Source organism: Protobothrops mucrosquamatus, unplaced genomic scaffold (assembly GCF_001527695.2).
Source record: "Protobothrops mucrosquamatus isolate PMUCROS unplaced genomic scaffold, P.Mucros_1.0 scaffold28, whole genome shotgun sequence".
NCBI lineage: Eukaryota > Metazoa > Chordata > Lepidosauria > Squamata > Viperidae > Protobothrops > Protobothrops mucrosquamatus.
The window spans coordinates 2,405,042-2,429,377 of NW_015386413.1; the positions used below are offsets into that span (position 1 = coordinate 2,405,042).

At 42.9% G+C, this 24,336-nt stretch overlaps 1 protein-coding gene across 2 annotated transcripts in view; it reads right to left on the bottom strand.

Annotated features, from left to right (window-relative positions):
* ENOX1 (ecto-NOX disulfide-thiol exchanger 1) overlaps positions 1 to 24,336 on the bottom strand; it is a 136,916-nt gene that overhangs the window by 111,031 nt on the left and 1,549 nt on the right. The window contains exons 2-3 of one of the 2 annotated variants that reach the window (XM_029283161.1): positions 23,409 to 23,413; positions 2,069 to 2,226 (exon numbers count right to left, since the gene is read on the bottom strand). In XM_029283161.1, the coding sequence (XP_029138994.1) occupies positions 2,069 to 2,226; positions 23,409 to 23,413 (163 nt within the window). Of the gene's footprint in view, positions 1 to 2,068; positions 2,243 to 23,408; positions 23,414 to 24,336 lie in introns of both variants that reach the window. The other variant, XM_029283160.1, reaches the window with a different exon arrangement.

Genomic DNA, 24,336 nt, shown 5'->3' on the forward strand with positions numbered 1-24,336 from the left:
CTAAACCGGTCGTAAGTCGAGGACTAAACCGGTCGTAAGTTGAGGACTACCCAACCGGTCGTAAGTCGAGGACTTTCCCTGCCCGGGAGCGCCGCGCATGCGTGGTTCCGCCCCCTGCGCCGGCCGAGGCGTAGCTGGCAAGCGGCAGAGACGGAGCAGGCCGACCACCAGCTGGCCCAGCCCAAGGGAGGTAAGGCACTCGCCGGAAAAGGGGGAAAAAATGGCGGACAAAAAAATGGTGGACAAAAAAAATGGCGGACAGCCTTGCTTGGCGACCCCCGTGAAATGGTCGATCGACCCCAAATGGGGTCCCGACCCACAGGTTGAGAACCACTGCTCCAAATCGATCCATGCTTCACTCAACACCAACATCCAGCACAGTGGGAAAGAATCTGCCCCGGAGCTATTCTGCATCTCTTGGTTAACTTAAGGCTGTTTTTGCTGGAGTAATTTAGCCCATCGCTAAAGGGCGACTCACACATCCTTACCTCTATCACTGTCTTAGGCCTAAAGATGTAGTAGGGCTGTCTGGCTATTATCCTTCTCATCGACCCCTTCTTCTCGTTTCCCACCTTTTCCCATCTTCTCATCTTTCCGACTACCTTCTCCTATGGGCCTTGTGATTTGTCACTTGTTGCTTGTATCTTAGGATTAATGATTGTAACTATGATTTATGACCTATGACCTATCACTCTGTGGTTTATAGGTATACTGAGAGCTTATGCACCGGAGACAAATTCCTTCTGTGTCCAATCACACTTGGCCAATAAAAAATATTCTATTCTGTTCTATTGTATTCTATTCTATTCTATTCTATTCTATTCTAGTCTAGTCTAGTCTAGTCTAGTCTAGTCTAGTCTATTCTAATTCTATTCTATCATATCCCATCCCATCCCATCCCATCCCATCCCATCTTATTCTATTCTATTCTATTCTATTCTATTCTATTCTATTCTATTCTATTCTATTCTATTCTATTCTATTCTATTCTATATTGTCTTCTATTCTGCATTCTCTTCTCTTCCATTCCATTCCATTCCATTCCATTCCATTCCATTCCATTCCATTCCATTCTATTCTATTCTATTCTATTCTATTCTATTCCATTCCATTCCATTCCATTCCATCCCATCCCATCCCATCCCATCCTATCCCATCCCATCCCATCCCATCCTATTCTATTCTATATTGTCTTCTATTCTGCATTCTCTTCTCTTCCATTCCATTCCATTCCATTCCATTCCATTCCATTCCATTCCATTCCATTCCATTCCATTCTATTCTATTCTATTCTATTCTACATTCTATTCTACTCTACTCTACTCTATTCTACATTCTATTCTATTCTGCTTTCTATTCTGATCTATCCCATCCCATCCCTCCCATTCCATTCCATTCCATTCCATTCCATTCCATTCTATTCTATTCTATTCTATTCTGCATTCCCTTCCATTCCCTTTCCTCCCAACCCATCCCATTATTCTATTCATTTTAGGACTTCCAAAGGTGACAAGGCAGCACTATTGATAATACGGTTTCAGTAAGTAATACTAAAGAAAGGACGTGATACCAGAGTTGGTTGATTGGTTTATTCATGTCAGAAGCACCACAATTAAAATAAGGCATGCTACCGGACATAAATTTAAAAATATAAAATGCAAGATTAAATTAGGCACCAAGTAAACAGACCTTGCCCAGAAACTAGCAACATTTATTGCATTCTATCTTTTTGCTGGGAGGTCCTGAAGTTACCCCCAAAGTTGGTAACGTGAGATTAACATTAGTGATACTAAAAGCAGACCTGAGGAATGTTCTCTTGATTGGCCAGCCACCTACCATGGGCATAGAACAACAGCGTTGGAAGGGACCTTGGAGGTCTTCTAGTCCAACCCCCTGCTCAAGCAGGAGACCCTATACATTCTCTTGCTACGTTAAAATTGCAAGATCCTTTCCCCCTGTCATTAGGTGGTTAGGCGATACGTCAATCAACTATCAAAAAGCTTCTGCACCCGCCTAGTAGTTTCAGCCCTCGTTAAGCTAACTTGTTTAGCTAACCAGGTTTACTTACTTGGGTTTGGAGGGAAGAGAGTGCAGCTTTTACAGTGAATAATCTCTTTGATGACAGGGACTTCAGTGGCGGGGGGCTGAGGTACGAGGCCCATGCCTGACAGCATGGGGTTAATCGGAGTGATTCCCGTCATCATCCTGAGGCTCGGATCAAAGCCCCTCACACAAATGGAATCTGCAAATACAGCACAGAAACGTTTTATGAACTTTAGGGCAAGTTTCACTTACTGTCCACTGTCGTCTTGCTTGGTATGGTATCCCTGTCAGGCCCATCAGCCTTGTTCTAAAAACAAAATAACTAGGCACGTAGGAGAAGCTGCTACTTAACATGAACCAATCAATCAGAATAGAACCAGATAGGACCTTGGAGGTCTTCTAGTTCTGCTCAAGCAGGAGACCCTATACCATTTCGGACAAATGGCTGTCCAGTCTCTTCTTTAAAACTTCCAGTGTTGGAGCATTCACCACTTCTGGAGGCAGGTTGTTCCACTGGTTAATTGTTCTCAGTGTCAGGAAGTTTCTCCTTAGTTCTAGGTTGCTTCTCTCCTTGATGAGTTTCCATCCGTTGTTTCCTGTCCTACCTTCAGGTACTTTGGAGAATAGATGGAGCCCCCTTTCTCTTATTTGGAGCAGCCCCTCAAATATTGGAAGACTGCTATCATGTTACTCCTAGTCCTTCTCTTCCTTAGACTAGCCAAACCCAAATCCTGCAACCGTTCTTCATATGTTTTAATCTCCAGGATTTTGATCATCTTCGTTGCTCTTCTCTGCACTTTCCCACCCCCACCAAAGTCTCAACATCTGATAGGTCAGTGGTTCTCAATGTCAACATCCAACTTGAGAATCCAAATAAAACTCTAGATGAATACCGTTTCCGAAAAGTTTAAGGTTTATCGAATACACTGTGTAGTTATGTCGAAGCAAAGCTAACTTTGAGATTCCCACACCAATTCATCGACTTAAACAGTGGTTTTCCCAGTCAAACCACCAACATCTTACGTAATCCATATCAACAAGTCCACTTTGTTGTGGGAACCGTCTGCTTCAAATCCACGCCTGTTCTGGTGTCCTTGACAAGGCTTCAGGCTCCCACCGTCTGCAGCTGAATCGAAGAAGTTTTGTTTCTCCATCTGTCCACTTGTAAGGAACATCTCCCACCCCCTTTTTCTAAAGGCAACTTGAAACGCAGAGGCACGTAGCTGTCAAAGTTTCACACTTGACACTCAACCTGTGGTCACTGGACCCCCTGAGGGGGCTGTGATGTCATCACGGGGAGTCCGTGACGACTTGAAGAAATGTTATGATTTAAATCTTGAGTTAAGTCTTGGGGGTTCGTGGCCACAAAAGATATTTAGGGGGGGGGGTCCGTGGTGAAGAAAAGGTTGAGAACCACTGTGATAGGCCATTAAAACGTCATCATCGTCACCATCAATGGTTCTTTTCTGGAGCACAATCTCCAGATTCCCCTTCCATTCTTCAGATCTACTTGCTGATTCAACAATTTTGGTAAGAACAAAGCAGTTAACACCACAGGAGATAAGACTCAACATGAAGGACTACTTCCATCACGTTTCATTTCGACGGCATCAGGTCTTCCATCACAGGCTGTAGGTAGTCCTTGATTTACAACCACAATTGAACCCAAAGTATCTGTTGCTAAGCAAGACACTTGTTAAGTGAGGTTTTCCCCATTTTATGACTTTGTGGTTAAGTGAATCACTGCAGTTCTTAAGTTAGTAACACGGTTGTTAAGTGAATCTGGCTTCCCCCGTTGACTTTGTTTGTCCGAAAGTCATAAAAGGCGATCACAGGGCAACTGTCACAAGTACATGTCAGTTGCCAAGCCTCCGAATTCGGATCACGTGACCACGAGGATGCTGCAGTGGTCGTAATGGTGAAAAATGGTCCTAAGTCACTTTTGTCAATGCTGTTGTAACTTTCAACGGTCACTAAACAGGTGATTGTAAGTCAAGGACTCCCCATACAACATTGTGACGCTTCCCAGATCTTTGCAGAGCTAAGATTTCTGCCACTTTCTTTGCTTCTGAGTCTCGTACCAGCCTTGAGTCAAACAAGAAGAATCCAGCTGAGTCAAACCAACAATTCTTCCAGTTTCCCCCAGTAATCAACTCCGTGTCCACAGGAAGTTCAGAACGAAGGGAGGGAGATCCTCCAATAGGACTGCCCTTTGCACAAACGGTTACTTGAACGTGGAAGCCGGACGTAGCCGACAGGCCCTTTTTTCATGAGTTTTTCTAATCCTCCTCACAAGTCAGCTAATTACTTGACCTTGTAAGCAGATTCCCTGGCGTTGGGCGCTAAAGCTCCCTCGGTATTGTGTGAGCTTCTTCCACAGGATTCTCCTGCCAATCAGCTTCACTCTGGGACCGCAGAGATCTGGCCTTAGAAACGCTGGCATGAAATAATCCTGCAGGATAAAATTTATTTGCAGGATAGAACGTAAATTTCGATACTAATCTGTACATCGGATAATCTGGGGAAAGGGAGGGAGGGAGGGAGGAAGGAAGGAAGTTGATGGGAAAGGGAGAGAGAGAGGGAGGAAGAAAGGAAAAGAGGGAGGAAGGAGAGGGAGGAAGGAAGATAGGAAAAAAGGGAGGAAGGAGAGGGAGGAAGGAGGAAGGAAGATAGGAAGTGATGGGAAAGGGAAGGAGAGAAGGAGGGAGGGAGGAAGTTGATAGGAAAGGGAGGGAGGAAGGAAGTTAGTTAGTTAATGGGAAAGGGAGGGAGAGAGAGGGGAAGGAAGGAAAATAGGGAGGAAGGGGAGGGAGGGAGAAAGGGAAGAAGGAAGAAAGGAAAAGAGGGAGGAAGGAAAGGGAGGGAGGGAGGGAGGGAGGAAGAAAGGAAAATAGGGACGAAGGGGAGGGACGGAGAAAAGGAAGAAGGAAGAAAGGAAAAGAGGGAGGAAGGAAAGGGAGGGAGGGAGGAAGGAAGGAAGTTGATGGGAAAGGGAGGGATACAGGGAGGAAGGAAGGAAAATAGGGAGGAAGGGGAGGGAGGGAGAAAGGGAAGAAGGAAGGAAAAGAGGGAGGAAGGAAAGGGAGGAAGGGAGGAAGGAAGGAAAATAGGGACGAAGGGGAGGGACGGAGAAAAGGAAGAAGGAAGAAAGGAAAAGAGGGAGGAAGGAGAGGGAGGAGGGAGGGAGGGAGGAAGATAGGAAGTTGATAGGAAAGGGAAGGAGAGAGGGAGGAAGGAAGGAAGTTGATAGGAAAGGGAGGGAGGAAGGAAGGAATTTAGTTAATGGGGAAAGGAGGGAGGGAGAGAGGAAGAAAGGAAAAGAGGGAGGGAGGAAAGGGAGGAGGGAGGGAGGGAGGAAAAGAGTGAGTGAGTGAGTGAGTGAGTGAGTGAGTGAGTGAGGAAGGAAGGAAGGAAGGAAGGAAGGAAGGAAGGAAGGAAGGAAGGAAGGAAAGAAAGAAGAGAGCGAGGGAGGGAGGAAGGGAGGGAGAGAGTTGATAGGAAAGGGAGGGAGGAAGGAAGGAAGGAAGGTCTAGCTAGTATCTTTTCTCTGATACAGGCCAATTGCACAGAAGATTTAAAAAATGGTCACTGTCCTTCTGTGGATTTGCACGCAGAATAAAGAGCGGTGTCTGCATTTGGGCGTGTTGCAATACCTTCAATTATTGCACTGAAAACGAGACTTTGATCAAAGTACTTCTTCTTCCCCCTCTCATGTTTATCGCACGGTGACACAAAAAGCTTAACTTCTCAAAAGCGCCTCATTGGCCCGAGGTTGGAAAGACTTTGAATGTTCTCTTGTATATAACCTTTGTGTGAGCTAATCGAGTGGGATGGCTGGGAAGAACACACACGGATGAAGTTTCAAACTTCCTCTACGGAGACCCTCTCCTGCTTAGTCTAGCTTGGCCCCAGACTTGGTCTCCCGGGTTTGGGTGGATAACTTTTACTACACGTCTACAAATCCTTCACGTGGTCTCAAAGCAGCTTCCGTGGCTTAAAGGCAGGTCCACGGTTGTTACTGATGTGTCCCGTTCCATTCTGCCGAGGAGCTGAGGGTGGGACACAGGGAGATAATCTTACTCCACCCCCGTTGTCCGCGATCTCATCAGGACTTGTGTACAAAGCGTAAGTTCTTGGCGCCGGCCCTCAGCTGCCAGATGGTGAGACATAATATTGCTTCATTACTCCCCTCATCTGGAAAAATCTGCTCTGCGTGCTTATCAAGTTCCCACTTTCTACTTCTGGCAGGTTTCACTCTGATTTTTATTTTTCATTTTTTATTTTTGGCCTCCGCGTTATCCATAAGGCATCCTGTTGGACTGCCAGATTCCAACACACAGATAGGGGCTGTTCTTATTCTACAGAAGATGCATGGTGTTGCAATCCACCAGGTTTGAGATAGATGCAAAGGTAGCAATCACTCATAATCTGCAGGGGAAGAGCAGACAGAGTCTGCAGGCGGAGTCAAGAGAGGACTTAGCCTAGAATCGTGACGTCTCCACAAACGCTCCCGGTCCAATCCCTCTGGAATTCCGCGGACTCTTATCTAGCACCAATTTAGTGCTGGCCGTTAATTTGACCAAGATTCTTGTATACAGGTTAGTCCTCCAGTTCATTTAGTCACCTTTCAAAGTTACAACAGCACAGAAAAATGTGACTTACGATGGTTTTTCACACTTACGACCATCGCGGCATCCCCCAGTGGGCACGTGCTCAGGCGCTTGGCAATTGGTTCATACTTATGACGACTGCAGCGTCCCGGGATCACGTGATGAACTTTTGCAACCTTCTGACAAGCGAAGTCAAGGGCGGGGGTAGGCAACCTTGGCTCTTTTATGACTCGTGGACTTCAACTCCCAGAATTCCTCAGCCAGCCACGCTGAGGGGAAAGGGAGAGGTTTCCAAGCTGAGCCAGGCTGGCTCAGGAATTCTGGGAGTTGAAGTCCACAAGTCACGAAGGGGCCAAGGTTACCTATCCCTGTCCTATACCATATATACCCTATACCAGGGGTAGGCAACCTTGGCTCTTTTATGGCTCATGGACTTCAACTCCCAGAATTCCTGAGCCAGCCATGCTGAGGGAAAAGGGAGAAGTTTCCAAGCTGAGCCATGCTGGCTCAGGAATTCTGGGAGTTGAAGTCCACCAATCATGAAGGGGCCATAGTTCCCCCATGCTGGCTCAGGAATTCTGGGAGTTGAAGTCCACCAGTCATGAGGGGGCCATAGTTCCCTCATGCTGGCTCAGGAATTCTGGGAATTGAAGTCCACGAGTCATGAGGAGGCCATAGTTTCCCCCATGCTGGCTCAGGAATTCTGGGAGTTGAAGTCCATGAGTCATGAAGGGGCCATAGTTCCCCCATGCTGGCTCAGGAACTCTGGGAGTTGAAGTCCACCAGTCATGAAGGGGCCAAGGTTGCCTACCCCTGGTCAAGTGGGAAAATCAGATTCTCTTAACAACCGTGTTACTAACTTAATAGCTGCAGAGATTCGTTAAACAACTGTAGCATGAAAGGGCGTAAAAAAGGGGACAAAACTCAATTAAGAACTGTCTCGCTTGGCAACAGAAATTTTGAGCTCAATTGTGGTCGTCAGTCATGGACTACCTGGATAGGCATGAACAATAAATCTTCTGAACTGGGATTTACATGCGGTCCTGATCCATCACGCTTTCCAAAACTTAGCTTTGAGGAACTCACGCTGATTTGCTTAAGTTGATTCTTGCCTTCCCTCGGGTGCTTTATTAATTTTACCTACCTCCTAGCTATCTTTCAAGTATTCTCAGATTTAAAACCAATGAAAAATAGTCACAATTGAAAATAATAAAAACGTAGAAAGTCCCGCTTTATAAAGCCTTAGTAAGGCCACACCTGGAATACTTCGCCTGGTTTTAGTCACCACATTACAAAAACAGATGTTGAGACTTTGAGAAAAGTGCAAAGAAGAGCAACTAAGACGATTAAAGGCCTGGAGAGTAAAACATGTAAAGAACTGTTGCAGGGATTGGCCAGTCTAGAAAAAAAGAGGACTGGGGGAGACATGAGAGCAGCATTTGAGGTGCTGCTACAAGGAAGAGGGGGTCAAATTATTCTCCAAAGCACCTCAAGGCAGGACAAGAAACAATGGATGGAAAATAACCAAGGAGAGAAGCAACCTGGAACTAAGGAGAAACTTCCTAACAGTGAGAACAATTAACCAGTGGAACAGCTTGCCACCAGAAGTTGTGGGTGCTCCATCACTGAGGGTTTTCAAGAAGATATTAGACAGCCATGTATCTGAAAATGGCGTTATGTCACCATGAACTCGGAGAGCAAAATGGACATCGTCAACAAATTCGGAGTGCTTGGGTATGGTTAGGAGGGCACTGACTTTTCTAGGCTGCCCTATCTATGTTTCGTGGCAAAATACATGGGAAAATCCCATTGGAGGAAAATTCCACTTAGGGTTAGGGTTAGGTCACCATGAACGCATAGAGCAAAATGGACATCGCCAACAAATTCGGAGTGCTTGGGTATGGTTAGGAGGGCACTGACTTTTCTAGGCTGCCCTATCTATTTTTCCTGTAAAATACATGGGAAAATCCCATAGGAGGAAAATTCCACTTAGGGTTAGGGTTAGGTAATCATGAACTCGTAAAGCAAAATGGACGTCACCAACAAAGTCGGAGTGCTTGGGTTTGGTTAGGAGGGCACTGACTTTTCTAGGCTGCCCTATCTATGTTTCCTGGTAAAATACATGGGAAAATCCCATAGGAGGAAAATTCCACTTAGGGTCTCCTGCTTCAGCAGCGGGGTTGGACTAGAAGACCTCTAAGGTCCCTTCCAGCTCTATTCTGATTCTGATACACAGCATTATAACTGGAGTATTGAGCCCAAGGACCTGTACTTTATAGATTTTTTTTCACTTTGCTTTTTATTTCATCAAATTCCTACCAACACAGCCAATTTTTATTATAGTCCCTCACTTTTTCTCTCCAGCGCAGAGATTACACAGTATTATACAAAGATGAAACAGATGTCTGCTCTGTGACACTGGAAATTATAGCATTTTTTAAAAGAATGAGAAGCTAACATTATAACTCTTGTGAGGTGGGGGGGGTAATGGAAGTTGGAAAAAAAAGTTATTTCGTTTCTTGAGACACCATAAATTATTCTGCGAAAGTCAGTTTGGGAAAGACGAATGTTATTTGATACCATCAGTTATTCATAGGCAATTGTGTTGTTGCTGGGGTGTTCCCGCAAATTTGTTGTGTGGTTATTGGGTATCAACTCAGCAATATTTAATGATAATATGTAGATTTTGCATTTTGGCAGCTTAGGACTTGGAACTGAGCTAGAAACGAGAAGAAAAACAGACTTTTATCTTGTCATCCAGCCATAACGAAAACTACTTAGCTGTAGAAAAACCACAAAATATTCCCAGTTAATTCTTGATACAGTTCTATAATGTACTAGATCAAAAAAAGCCAATATATTTTGAAAAACAAATCACCACCATTTGGGCCCAAGCATTCAAGCTTCTACTTCAAAGACACAAAAGTAGATAGAGAGGCCTTTGATATATTGGTAACTACAACTTCTTCCATCTGCGCAAAAAAAATTGGTACAAGTTCTTAATTTTCTCCATTCGATCCCGTTTCCTTGGGATGGCAAGGAAGTGAAATTAAAGATTCAAAGTAAGAAAAAAAATAAACTTTGTGAGACCTTTAGTGCTCTCCAAGCGTGACTGTTTTCTTGCAGACATCTCATTACCCAGCTAGGTAACATCATCAGTGCAATCAAATAAGTTTCTTTAAACTGGGCTCAAGCCAGATTTATCTGTCTTTGCTTTGGAAGCAATTCTTCCTTCTAGCGTTGGTGATGTTACCTAGTTGGGTCATGAAACATCTGCAAGAAAAACCATCGAGAGAGCATCAAGGATCCCATAGTCGTTGCCCCCTCCTCCTCCTTCTCCTCCTCCTCCTCCCCCTCCTCCTCCACTTCCTCCTCCTCCTCCACTTCTTCCTCCTCCTCCCTCCCCTCCTCCTCCCCCCCTCCTCTTCCATCTCCTCCTCCTCCTCCTCCTCCTCCTCCTCCTCCTCCTCCTCTCTGTACACCCTACTGAAGTAATAATACCACTTTACAAGGCCTTGGTAAAGCCACACTTGGAATACGGCATCCAGTTTTGGTCACCACGATGTAAAAAAGATGTTGAGACCCTAGAAAAAGTACAGAGAAGAGCAACAAAGATGATCAGGGGACTGGAGGTTAAAACATATAAGGAACGGTTGCTGGAATTGGGCATGTCTAGTTTAACGAAGAGAAGGACGAGGGGGGACGTGATAGCAATCTTCCAGTATCTCAGGGGCTGCCCCAAAGAAGAGGGAGTCAAGCTATTCTCCAAAGCGCCTGAAGGCAGGACAAGAAGCAACGGGTGGAAGCTAACCAAGGAGAGAAGCAACCTAGAACTAAGGAGAAACTTTCTGACAGTGAGAACAATTAACCAGTGGAACAACCTGCCTCCAGAAGCGGTGAATGCTCCAACACTGGAAGTTTCTAAGAAGAGACTGGACAGCCATTTGTTTGAAATGGTATAGAGTTTCCTGCCTGAGCAGGGGGTTGGACTCGATGACCTCCAAGATCCCTTCCAACTTCCTTACCCAGGACCTGGGATAGGCAGATGTGGATGTTTGATGGTATCACAGATCCCGTCGCAGGATGGAAGCAGTTCCTAGTAAGGCAGCCTTTTGCAGGGGGTTGGACTAGATGACCTCCGAGGTCCCCTCCAACTTTATTATTATTATTGATCATCGCACAGTCAGCCAGATGTTTAGACTGGAATTGGCATTTTTGTCTACCTCTCGAGTCCTTCCCAAGGACCTGGGATAGGCAGATGTGGATGTTTGATGGTATTACAGATCTCGTCGCAGGATGGAGGCGGTTCCTAGTAAGGCCGCCTTTTGCAATTGACTAATGGCGAATGTGTCAATGCCGATGATGGTGTTCAAGTGGTGCTCCAGTTGTTTTGGGATTGCACCCAAGGCGCCTATTACTATTGGTATTATTATTATTATTATTATTATTATTATTATTATTATTATTATTATTATTATTATTATTATTATTATTATTATTATTATTATTATTATACTTTTTCCTAGAACTGATGAAGTTATCTAATTTGGGCCATAAAACATCTGCAAGAAAGCATCCAAGCTCAGAGAGCACCAAAGACCCCACAGTCCTCCTCCTCCCCCTCATCCTTTCGCACTCCTTACTGCCTCCTAGCATTGATGATATTACCTAATTTGGTTAATGAAACATCTGCAAGAAAACAACCAAACTCAGAAAGCACCAAGGACCCCTCATTTCAACCCCGTGCAACAAATATTCTCCTTTATTGCTTCCCGTGATCTTTCAAGGCCATTCCTTAAGTCCTGCACACCCTCTGTAGCTGAAGAGAGATTTCACTGGAGAGGGACTATCTTCTCTAGTCCCGATTTTTTAAAAGTTTATAATACTTACTTCTGGGCATTAAACCTCACCCTCCATGCAAAAACATGATCCCCTTCATTGCAGAAAAGCAACTTCAAAGCATTAGTGCCTCGGCAAAGATTTGGTTTACATCTGGCTCCTTTCTATCAACGCAACCGTTGATCTATTTTTCGTCATGTTCTTTTCACCGTGTTCTTTCCTAGCCGAAAAGCAGCTGGCGAATCAAGCCAAATAAATAAAGAAATGGCTCAAAACATATTGAGCGTGCTTTTTTTTCTCTCTCTCTCTTTTATCCTATTGATTTCGCTGGGATAGTTTCTAAGCCCAGATCTAAAGTCACAGATATCCATTCCAACTTGCTTAATTTGGACGCATCTGTGCCAGCACCTCGCCTCTGTTGTCCGACCCTCGGTGAAAAAGAAAAATCTCTAATTTTTAGCAAATCCCGAGCTGAGATGAAGTGTAATTTGTACTGTTCGCAGATGTATGTAGGCTTTGATGTTTGTCTAAAAACCATGCTGTGCGCCTCGACTCATCCATTGCGTAGAGCAGCTTTGATGCCTATCGCCGGTACGCTTAGTTGATTCGTATATTTTGTCAAACTTTACTGCAAAGCTCACATTGGCTCCAGGCAGAATTCAGCCTGGAGAAAATATTGATGCCGTTCTGCTGTTCGCTTTAATCACAAGTCTCACGGTCTCTTATTCTGATTTTCCTCTTGTCAGTAATTTTGAATTCTTTTTTTTTTTCCTATGGGTAAGATTGCTCGGCAAATCTAGACAGCATACTAAAAAGCGGAGACATCACCCTGCCAACAAAAGTGCGTATAGTCCAGGCCATGGTTTTCCCAGTTGCAATGTAGGGCTGTGAAAGTTGGACCGTAAGAAAGGCTGAGCGCCAAAGAATGGATGCCTTTGAACTCTGGTGCTGGAGAAGACTCCTGCGAGTCCCCTGGGCTGCAAGGCGATCAAACCGGTCAATCCTAGAGGAGATCAACCCCGACTGCTCTTTAGAAGGCCAGATCTTGAAGTTGAAACTCAAGGACTTTGGCCACCTAAGGAGAAGGAAGGACTCCCTGGAGAAGAGCCTGATGCTGGGAAAGACGGAGGGCAAGAGAAGAAGGGGACGACAGAGAAGGAGGTGGCTGGATGGAGTCACTGAAACAGGAGGCGTGGACTCCAGAAGATGGTAGAGGACAGGAAGGCCTGGAGGAACGTGGTCCATGGGGTTGCAATGGGTTGGACACAACTTCGCAACTAACAACAACAACAAGATTGCTCAGCTGCAATTCTACCACCAGCTGGAACAAAATGCCCCAGAAAGAAAGAAAGAAAGAAAGAAAGAAAGAAAGAAAGGAAGGAAGGAAGGAAGGAAGGAAGGAAGGAAGGAAGGAAGGAAGGAAGGAAGGAAGGAAGAAAAAGAAAGAAAGGAAGGAAGGAAAGAAGGAAGGAAGGGAAAGAAAGAAAGAAAGAAAAAGAAAGAAAAGAAAGAAAGAAAGAAAGAAAGAAAGAAAGAAAGAAAGAAAGAAAGAAAGAATAAGATAACTAGCTTTCTAAAGTTGAAGATCTATAAAGATGGGTTGAAAGTTTTCAGGGTGGATTCTCTATGGAGATTCTCCGTCATCCAGATCCTGGTTGTCCCAAAGGTGGTTTTTCAAGAGGCCACTTGGACAGATAAACAGATAAACCTCCAAGTGGGCTCAATGCCTCTCAGAGGGAGTGCAAACAACCAGATGACTGCAAGGAATGTAAATCCTTCCGTCCTCCACCATCCAGTCGGAATTGAAGAAGCTTCTTGGATGAGAAGCGAAACGTCTTCAAGGAAAAACAAAGGAAGCCCAGTTGCCTCCTGAAAAAGAACATTTGGGACTTTCAGGCTGGGATATCTTACCCTCCAAAATGAAGTACACCAGATCAACAGATTGTTCTTCCATTACCAATGGCCAGCTAGAGAGGGACATAATTCGCGGAAAGCAGCCAGATGCTCCTGGAGACCGGGAACACATTTTTTTTTTACAATGTCCCTGTCCAGGATTAACAGGTTGGGCAGGGTCAATTCCATGCCTAAAGCATTAAGTTCCTTAAATTCACATGCAAGGCAAGGATACTTTCCCAAAAGGCAACTGGACTTTCTTGGGGTTTTTTTCCAAGAAGAAGAAGAAGAAGAAGAAGAAGAAGAAGAAGAAGAAGAAGAAGAAGAAGAAGAAGAAGAAGAAGAAGAAGAAGAAGAAGAAGAAGAAGAAGAAGAAGAAGAAGAAGAAGAAGAAGAAGAAGAAGAAGAAGAAGAAGAAGAAGAAGAAGAAGAAGAAGAAGAAGAAGAAGAAGAAGAAGAAGAAGAAGAAGGAAGAAGAAGAAGAAGAAGAAGAAGAAGAAGAAGAAGAAGAAGTAGTAGTAGTAGTAGTAGTAGTAGTAGTAGTAGTAGTAGTAGTAGTAGTAGTAGTAGTAGAAGTGGAAGTGGAAGTGGAAGAGGAAGAAGAAAAAAAACAAACAAAAAACTGTGAGATCCTTGGTCATCCTCCTCCTCCCCTTCCTCCTCTCCACAAACCCCACTCCCTTCTAGCTCAGAGAGCACCAAGGACCCCACAGTCCTCCTCCTCCTTCTCCTTCAGAAAAACCAAATGCACAAGTACAGCATAGGTGGCACCTTGCTCAATAGTAGTAACTGTTTTTTAACTTTTTTCTTTAAGTAATCACCCTTTCTTTGCACAGGTACTGAAAAAAACCCTTATAAATCTCTCTAAAAGAGAGCAATTACTTGTTCACAATACATTTTGGGGGGGCTTTCAATGGAATTTAAAATAAACGGTACGGTAAAAAGCAATCACCTCCTTAAAATGCAGCCCTTTTGACGTTCTAACAGAGAATGGTTTTATTCCCAGACAGGAAGAATCTTTTCCTTTATAACCAAACTGCCTATTTTAAGGAACACAGCTGAGACGGTGAGTTGAAAATACATTTAATCCTTTGTCGGTGAGTTCCGATGAGCTGCTTACAACGCCGGCTACGTTTTAATTTCGCAACCTTTATTTTGGTAGAAATGAAGCTCGAATGTTCCTCTGTTCTATTCGTTTTTGACAGCTCTCGCACTTGTCTCCTTAGTGCTCCAGAATTACACGGGATTATATCTCTAAATCCAAAAGGCTGTTATTACTTCGTATTATTAGTGATTCCGAAGCTTTATACATGACTCACTTTCCTAGCGATTTCAATAATGTATTAATTTTACAGTCAGTTAAGAACACTGCTCACTCCTTTCATGACACAGTTTTTAACCAAATAAACGATTGCATCCAATTACATCGTGAAGGTAATTTTGAGCTACGAGCTCCAAAAAAGAAAAAAAAGAAAGAAATATCTCCAGACCATTGATAAAACTACATTGTATTTCCACAATTATCCCAGCATCCCAGTGATTAATCTTTATACCAGTGATTAATCTTTATACCAGTGATTAATCTTTATACCAGTGATTAATATTTATATTTATATGTTACTTATATGTAAGGGTGTAGGCCTATACATATGTTGTATATAGTATGGTTTTTTTAATTTTAATTTTTCCTTTTTTCTACTGTACAACAAAAATAAAACCGAAAAAATACATTTTTTTCCCTTAACAAAACTGTTGTCAACGCTGCAAATACTGTATATTCTTGCTTTTGACAATATGCAGAACTGTCTGGTATTTTTATAGTTAAATCAGGCAACAGTGAGAGGGGAGGAGAATAAGGAAAGCCCGGGAAAAAGAAACCGGAAGTAAATCACATCTTCCAAGTTAATTGGAAGATGTGAACCATGACCCCAAAATAGGAGAGGGAAAAATGCCTGGAATGTAGGTGCAACGGAAAAGAATCTCAGATCTAAGCATTTCCACCATGCCGTACTGACGTCTCTGTAACCTTAATAAATGCTTTTAGGATAAAAATATGCCTGAAAGTCCTTTTAAGTGTTTCGTTAATCAGACACATGACAACTGTGTTATACATCTCCTATATATTATTTACAATTTATTTACATCAATAATCATGTCTTTTTCTTTCTTTGTTCTAGCCAATCATAACATTTGTTCCATATTTCATAAAATTCTGTTGCCTCCTTGTCTTTTAATTCTAGCGTAAGTTTATTCATTTCCATGCATTCAAGAATTTTGTATATAATCATATCGTTTGTAGGTATGTTTTCACCCTTCCAACACTGAGCATATACTATACGGGCTGTATATAGTATGTTTGAAATGTGTGTTATGTATGGGTACGCTTTGAGAGCAAGCAACTAAATTTCATTTTTTTAATGTGTGCTATTATGCCCACAGGGAAAAAATGACAATAAAGGTTATCTAATCTAATTGTATCTGGAAAGTGCTGTAAAAGTATTTATTTGACTGTATTTAATTACATTTCTGGGCAACAAGGGGCTTCCATGGGCTAGACGTGTTTGAAAAAAAAAAACAAGAAATGTAAATAAAATGCTGCTTGATAGCAGCAAAACGAAAACCAAAAAATAAAATAAACATCCACAAACCCCATTAAAAAACAACAACCACACAGAATGTACAGTTCTACGAAAAAGTCTTTTGATCTTTCTTGAATTTTTCTTACAGAAAGTTTTCCGAAAGTTTTCTGATCTATAAAGGAAGGCTGGGGGGGGGGGGGGACAAACGTTGATTAAATTGGGCGATGGTTCCATTTATTTCATTAACCGAATCCTCCGCCAGGCCAGGCTTGAAAAAGTATGAAAAAGTAAAGCTACGTCTTCCCCAGCTTCGATCAATTCCGCTAAAAGGAAGGACGGAGGATTACAGGTAATCCCCAACTTACGATCCGAATGGGGGGAGGGGCAGAAGGTCTGTCACTAAGCAAGGGGATTGTTAAGTGAACCGTGACCAATTTTACGAGGGAAAAAATTGCCACAGTTTTTAAGCAACTCACTGCAGCTCTTATGTGAATGGTGGGGTCATTAAGAAAAGGCGGCTTCCCCCGTTGAATTTGCTTTTGGGAAGTTGGCTTGGAAGGTGGCAAATGATGATCGCGTGACCATGGGACCCTGTAACCATCATAAGTCTTTCCTTCCTTCCTTCCTCCCTCCCTCCTTTCACCTTCTTTTCTTCTTCCCTCCCTCCCTCCCTCCGTCCTTCCATTCTTCCTTCCTTCTTTCCTTCCTTCCCTCCCTCCTTTCATGTTCCTTCCTTCCTTCCACTGTCCTTCCTTCCACTGTCCTTCCTTCCTTCCTTCTTCCTTCCTCCCTCCCTCCTTTCACCTTCCTTCTTTCCATCCTTCCTTCCTTCTTCCCTCCCTCCCTCCCTCCCTCCTTTCACCTTCTTTCCTTCTTCCTTCCCTCCGTCCTTCCATTCTTCCTTCTTTCCTTCCCTCCCTTTCATGTTCCTTCCTTCCTTCCTTCCTTCCTTCCTTCCACTGTCCTTTCCTTCCTTCCTTCCTTCCTTCCTCCTTCCTCCCTCCCTCCTTTCACCTTCCTTCTTTCCATCCTTCCTTCCTTCTTCCNCCTTCCTTCCTTCCACTGTCCTTTCCTTCCTTCCTTCCTTCCTTCCTTCCTTCCTTCCTTCCTCCCTCCTTCCTTCCTTCCTTCCTTCCTTCTTCCTTCCTTCCTCCCTCCTTTCACCTTCCTTCTTTCTGTCCTTCCTTCCTTCTTCCCTCCCTCCCTCCTTTCACGTTCCTTCCTTCCTTCCTTCCCTCCTTCCTTCCCTCCCCTGTCCTTCCTTCCTTCCTTACTTCCACTGTCCTTCTTTCCTTCTTCCTTCCTTCATCCCTCCCTCCCTCCTTTCACCTTCCTTCCTTCCTTCCTTCCTTCCTTCCTCCCTCCCTCCCTCTCTCCCTCCCTCCCTCCCTCCCTCCCTGCCTTTTAGGAAAGCACCTGTGGGACTAATACAACGAACCACCATTCCTGAAATCTTTGCAAAGTCTTTTCTTGAATTAACCTACCTTGAAGGATTGAACATACATAAACAAGAGGCGGACTCCCTACTTCACCAAGATGAAATAAAGTTGCTCCTGGTTTCTGTGCAAAATTTAGATGCTCAGGATTCTTCCTCTCAAACAAAAGTATTTTTTTAAAAAAATAAACCTATTTTACTCTTTTTTCTCTGTAAGGAAAAGGCGGCGGGCTGAGAGAGAACGGCTACCTCTATCTGCAGATTTCGTTGGCTCTCCATTTGCATTTCAAAGGTCCAACAGCACAAATCCATTTTTCTTTCTCATTTTAATTATGGCCATATACGGCTAAATCTGGAATGCAAGCCTACATTTTTATTCAAGGACTTGCAACATTTCACGAGATGGGGACAAAACCGAATGCAGAAGGGCGAGTCCATTCCAAAAGGACGACAATCAACCGCTAACCTCATTTTTCTCCAAAGTTAGAAAGCGTGAACAAAAGTGATTATGTAAAAAGGCGTGAAAACAGAAACAGAAGTGCTTCATCATGTGAAATTCTTTAAAAAATATATATTGGAAAAATGGCAGCGAGCAATCTCCTCCTCAAAAGGCAGAGACAATTGAACTCTGAACATCACGATCGTATTTCATGAATTCCACTCGTAAACAATGTGTTAGCAATTCAGCAATTAGCAAAATCTCTCTGGTGTTATTGCTATTACAAAATCTACATTCTCAGCTCAGTTTCCACTCATGGGAAGCCTTTTCCCCCCTTCCAATATTCCTTTAAAATGATAAACGAGGAAGAACGTGCGAAAATAAAATGGTTGATGACTCGATAAGGGATTAAATGCAAGATTTGTTTCCTGAAATATACACAGAAGGATCTGCGCACCTTTTTTTGACAACAACAAAAAGTATAGCACAGGTCTTTTGACACAGGTTGTCCTCCATTTACGCCCACAATTGAGCCCAAAATTTCTGCCGGTAAGTGAGACATTTGCTAAGTGAGTTTTGCCCTGTTTTACGACTTTTATTGCTATAGTTGCTAAATGAATCCTGCAGTTGTTAAGTTAGTAACAGGGTTTGTAAGTGAATCTGGCTTCCCCATTGACTTTGCTTGTCATAAGGTCGCAAAGGGGGATCACGTGACCCCGGGACACTGAAACTGTCATAAGTACATGCCAGTTGCCAAGCCTCCAAATTTGGATCACGTGACCATAGAGATACAGCAACGGTCGTAAGCGTGAAAAACGGTCATAAGTCACTTTTCTCAGTGCCGTTGTAACTCTGAACGGTCACCAAATGAACTTGTGGGAAACGGAAATATTGGCTATTGTTCTTTTATGCAAGGTTTAGGCCCAGGTGAACTGAATCAGGCCTCACGGACAAAGTATTGAACCAAAGTCTGTGCTGTGCTTAATTTTGCAGTTTGCAACTGTACTTTACTTAATACGATTTTGCTAAGCTTGCTTGTTTCAAGTATATTTAGAACATAAAGTCTGGAACAGTAAGAAACAGGGAACTGAAAGCAGCTGATGGATGCGGGTTCCAATGTCCACGGGTATATGTGGAAAGTTGTGTTCAGCAGAAGGTCAGCAAGAAGTCAGTAGAAAGTCAGCAAAAGTCAGCAGACCATCTGACTACAGTCTTAGAATGAGAAAGGGTATAAACTTGCAGTGATGGCGAACCTTTTAGAGACCGAGTGCCCAAACTGCAACCCAAAACCCACTTATGCATCGTCGGGTGTGGCCCATTGGGTGGGCGTGGCTACAGTGGTAACAGCAGACTGGGTGGGACTAAAAAGTTCAATCAATCAATTCCAACTTTGCAAGATCTTTTTTTTTCCCTCGAGAAAATTGACTGATTGATTGAACCTTTTTTTTTTTTGCACATGGCGGCGGAGGCCTAAAGCGAAAAGGTTTTATAAAACCCAGCTGAAGGCCTAGGACTGGGGTGATGGCGCGTGTGCCCCGAAAAGGGCTCTGAGTGACGCCTCTGGCACCCGTGCCATAGGTTCGCCACCATGGTATAAAGGGATGGGTCTGGACCTGATTGATTTGCCATTGGCCTATAGCTGTCTTTTTGGAATCTGCTATGTCATATGGTCCTCATTGCAATGGGTTATTAATGAAAGTGATGTTGTGTTATTATGCTTGCTATGTTCCAAATCATTAGCAAAATAAACCTCTGAATCTTAAAGTAAGAATGATTGTTTTGTGCTGCTGTCTCTTGTCTTTTTCATTGGGTTTTTCCACGAGAAACTGTTGTAAGTTTATTGACTTACAATAAACAAGAGGACTTATTGTAGTCCTCTCTATCCCAGAAGCCTGTTTATTGATTGAAAGAATCGTGCAAAATGGTCAAAATTCTGCAAAACTGCCCCAAATTCTCAAGATCAGGGTATTCTCGTCTGAAATTCTGTGACCACCACACAAAAACCAAATTCCCCGTCCCCTTTGGGGGAACATAAAGAAACAGCGAATACAGATATTAAGGAAAAAAAAATATTTTTCTTAAACAATATGTCCTTGTGACACGGAACAAGCTAATTGTTTAAATATTGTTAAACAATATTGTTTGTGACACGGAACAAGTTGATCTGGAAAGAAAGTTTGAGGTTTTTTTAAAGCTATTTATGATGCATTGAACTGGCTCTATAATATAATCAGAGCTTTGATAATTTTAATTGCTAATTTTGACATAAAAGGAAACATTTTCCGTTGTTTACAGAATGGAATTAAGTTAAGGCTCCAACATTTAAGCGTGCCTTTTCTGAAAGTTTATCAAAAACAATAACTTGGGTGAAGTGGAAACCTCAGCAATTTTGTTTTAGCCCTCCTACTTGTAATGGCAGTCCAAAAGAATTCCATGATAATCTCCATTAATCAGTTCTATACAGTCAATCCGTATCCCAAGACAAAAGCAACAAAGCCTGGGCGATTGTCAACAGATGACAAGCGAAGTGGAGAAAAAACACACCAAAAAACGAGCTTCTTTTTGTTCAAAACATAATGTATACAAAGGAAAACAATAGCCAAAAATGATATCGCTGGAGTAAGAATTAGAAGCAAAAGAAAAAAAAATAGAAATAAAAAAAGTCCCATGATTCGTACAAGTGACAACTTCTGGCAAATTGCTTCATTCGTTACAAAGATGTCAGATACTTCCTGATTAAGAAGGCTGAGATATATATTCAAGTTTCTTTTCGAGAAAAGATGTGGGAGTTGTGGAGATAAAGAACACAACACATGTCCCCAGGGTAAAGAATGGGATTTGATTGCTTGCTTGATTGATTCAGAAAATTTACACTGTGTGCACAATTATTAGGCAAGTGAGTATTTTGACCACATGGTCATTTTCATGCGTATTGTCCACCGCCAAGATGTATAAACTTGAATGCTTAGTGGATATAAACATATCAGGCGATGTGTAGTTGTGTAATGAGGGAGGGTGCGGCCTAAGGAGATCAACACTGATTTTTTATTTATTTTTTGGGAAATGTCAGAAATGTTTATTTGCACGTTTTGAGTTGTTGGTTTACTATTCTCGCTTTAACAGACGCAAATAAACAAGTGAGATGGGCAATTTTTTCTTTTTCATTTAGTTGCATGATAATAGTATTGGGGGTACCTTGCTCAATAGTAGCAACTGTGAGAGGGATCTCAGGGTCCTAGTGGACAATCACTTAAATAGGAGCCAGCCGTGTGCGGCAGCTGCCAAAAAAGCCAACACAGTGCTGGGCTGCATGAACAGAGGGATAGAATCAAGACCTCTGTTAATGCAGCCCAGCACTGTGTTGGCTTTTTTGGCAGCTGCAGCACACGGCTGGCTCATATTTAAGTGATTGTCCACTAGGACTCTGAGATCCCTCTCACAGTTACTACTATTGAGCAAGGTACCCCCTATACTATACCTGTACATTTGGTTTTTCTTGCCTAAATGTAGAACCTTACTTTTTCCCCATTGGTTATTTTCTTGAAAAGGGTTCGCTTCTCAACCATGAAGCTTCTTCAGCTTCTGAAGTCAGAACTGAGCAACGCTTCTTGGATGAGAAGTGAAATGTTTTCAAGCAACGAACCAAGAAAGTCCAGTTGCCTGTTGAACAGCACCTTTGGGACAAGCCACGATGGGCTCCATCCCACTCTGAGTTCCTCAGGCCTGTTGGCAAAACCAGGTCTTCAGGGCCTTGAGAAAAAGTGTCCAAGTTGGGGCCACTGTCATCTCTGCAGGGATGATGTTCCACAGGGACATCTAAACAAACTCTTGTAAATGGAGGACTACCTGCATTTAAGCAGATTTTTCTCTCTCTTTTTTTTTTGCAATCAAACCTTGATCTCTCCCCTAAAAACATTCCTTTGTCTGATTCCCTAGCTTTAACAAAAGACACACCGCTTGGTACTCTCTTCTGCTGCCATAAATGAAACGATCAGCCTACACAATGGGCCACCCCGTTGTGTTTATTCTTTGCCCAGTTCCCTAGGTTTGCTGTGACACACACACACACGTGCCTGCTCTCCGTTTCTGTTGTGTTGTAACAAGCGATGCACTCAGAGAGTTCCTAAAATCCAAAGAAGAAGAAGAATTGTGTTGCAGGCTCATCTCTATCCCCTTAATGGATTCCATGTGATGAGAAAAAGATGGATGAAGCCGCAGGAAAACTTAGGACCCTCACAAGTGAAAGAGGGTGACATCATCGAGGTGGGGGGAGAAATCAATAAATCTTTGAGGATTTGGCAAGGCAATTAGATAATTAGAACCCTATCAAGAAGGACCAGCGATTTGTAAGGATTAATTTCTAAGAATGGCTGAGGGATAAAGAACCTGCTTCCCATTTCAGCCTGGACAGATTTACAGATTGTACATTCAGATCTCTCTCTCTTTTTTTTTTTTTCCTCATGTAGCCTTCCCCCCTAAACCAGCTGATAAACTATAGGTGGTCCTCGGCTTACAACGACAACGGAGCCCAACTTTTTCGTTCCTAACCGAGACACGTGTTAAGTGGATTTTGCCCCATTTTACGACTTTCCTTGCCAGAGTTGTTAAGTGGGTCGCTGCGGTTGTTAAATTAGTCGAGCTGTTCTTCAGCGAATCGGGCCTTCCCCGTTGATTTTGCGCTACCCGTAAGCGGATCATATCGGCCGACCCCACGGAACTGATGGGACCTGTTGCCAGGATAATACGGCGGAAGAATTTTGACCCTTTTCAAGTAATTTGTATGGCTGTGTGATTTTTATTTTTTTTTCATTTTCACGTGTCGGTAAACTGTAATATTATTACGGCAGCTTCCCTGAAAAATGCCTGCTGGTTTTCAAGGGCAAGTTAGAAGTTAGAGACGGAGTGGAGAGAACGGGTTAACAGTCTGCCTTCAGACATCATGGGCGCTCCATCCCTGGAGGGTTTTAAGAAGAGACTGGAGAGTCACTTGTCTGAAATGATGTAGGATCTCCTGCTTGAGCACGGGCTGGACTAGAAGACCTCCAAGGTCCCTTCCAGTTCTATTCTGATTGAATAGCTTGCCTTCAGAAGTTGTGGACGCTCCATCACTGGAGGTTTTAAGAAGAGACTGGACAGTCACTTGCAGAGAACCGGTTGTTCACATATCTGAATCCCACCACTGGATATGAGTCAATTGCCGAGCATCGGAATTTTGATCACATGACCGTGGGGATGCTGCAACGGTCATAAGTGTGAAAAACGGTCATAAGTTACTTTTTTCATTGCTGTTGTAACACCAAGTGAACTGTGGTAAGTCAAGGGCTACCTAAAGTAATCAAGATGGCGGACCTTGAGTGGAAAAACCATTGTTCTAGATCAGGGCTAGGCAACCTTGGCCCTTTTATGACTGGTGGACTTCAACTCCCAGAATTCCTGAGCCAGCATGGCTCAGCTTGGAAACCTCTCCCTTTCCCCTCAGCGTGGCTGGCTCAGGAATTCTGGGAATTGAAGTCCACCAGTCATAAAAGAGCCAAGGTGGCCTAGCCCTGTTCTAGATCCTTCTTAACCACGGAAGCTCTTTGGGTGCCATTATTTCATTCTCGGCCCAACCAACCTCTCATAGTTATCATTTCTGCACGCCGCCTTGAAGGAAAGACAGGGTGTAAATATAAATAAACACCTGCAGAAATGTTGCATGAAGCCAAGATTAACCTGATTTTCAGTCAGACCGCAAAGAGAACGCCACCAAATCCTTGCAACTTTACAGATTACATGCTAGATATTTGGGGCCTGTCTTCACATTCCAGTAGCAAATTCTGGCGGAATGCAAATTAAATCCTAACATTTTGATCTCGACTGAAGATCGCAGGGGAAAACAGAAGTGATGAGAACTCTCAAGTCCAGTGACCTGATAATGTTGCAAAATGAGCTATTTTAGATTCCTTTATTCCAAGAGTCTATTTTTAACCGCATTTCTTTCAGTTAGCCTAACAACTCTCTTTTCTCCCCCCCCGCTTGCTACAGTAGAAGGTTTTAGCTAATTTCCTAGTGCTACTCCTTGGCGTGAATGTTAACAAATGCTTCGGTTAAAAATAGCTTTTTTAAAAGCAAAAACAAAACAAAAAAACACCCCAGTAAATATTTCTTATGAAACTTTCCTTTCAGATTCAACCAGCCCAGCACTGGTTTTTTTAAAAATCATTTAGTGGCTTTAAAAAAATAAATAAAACACACCTCCAATTTCCTTAGGGGAATTCTCTCTGTTTTTCACGAAAAGATACTCTATAGATTAGATGCCCGTTAATGCCAAGAGATTAATGGATTGTGCATAGCATTAATAAAGTAGAGTGCACACTTTTAATAAAAGGATATCTTTGTCTTTAGCAATATATATATATATATATATATATATATATATATATATATATATATATATATATATATATATATATATATATATATATATATATATATATATATATATATATATATATATAT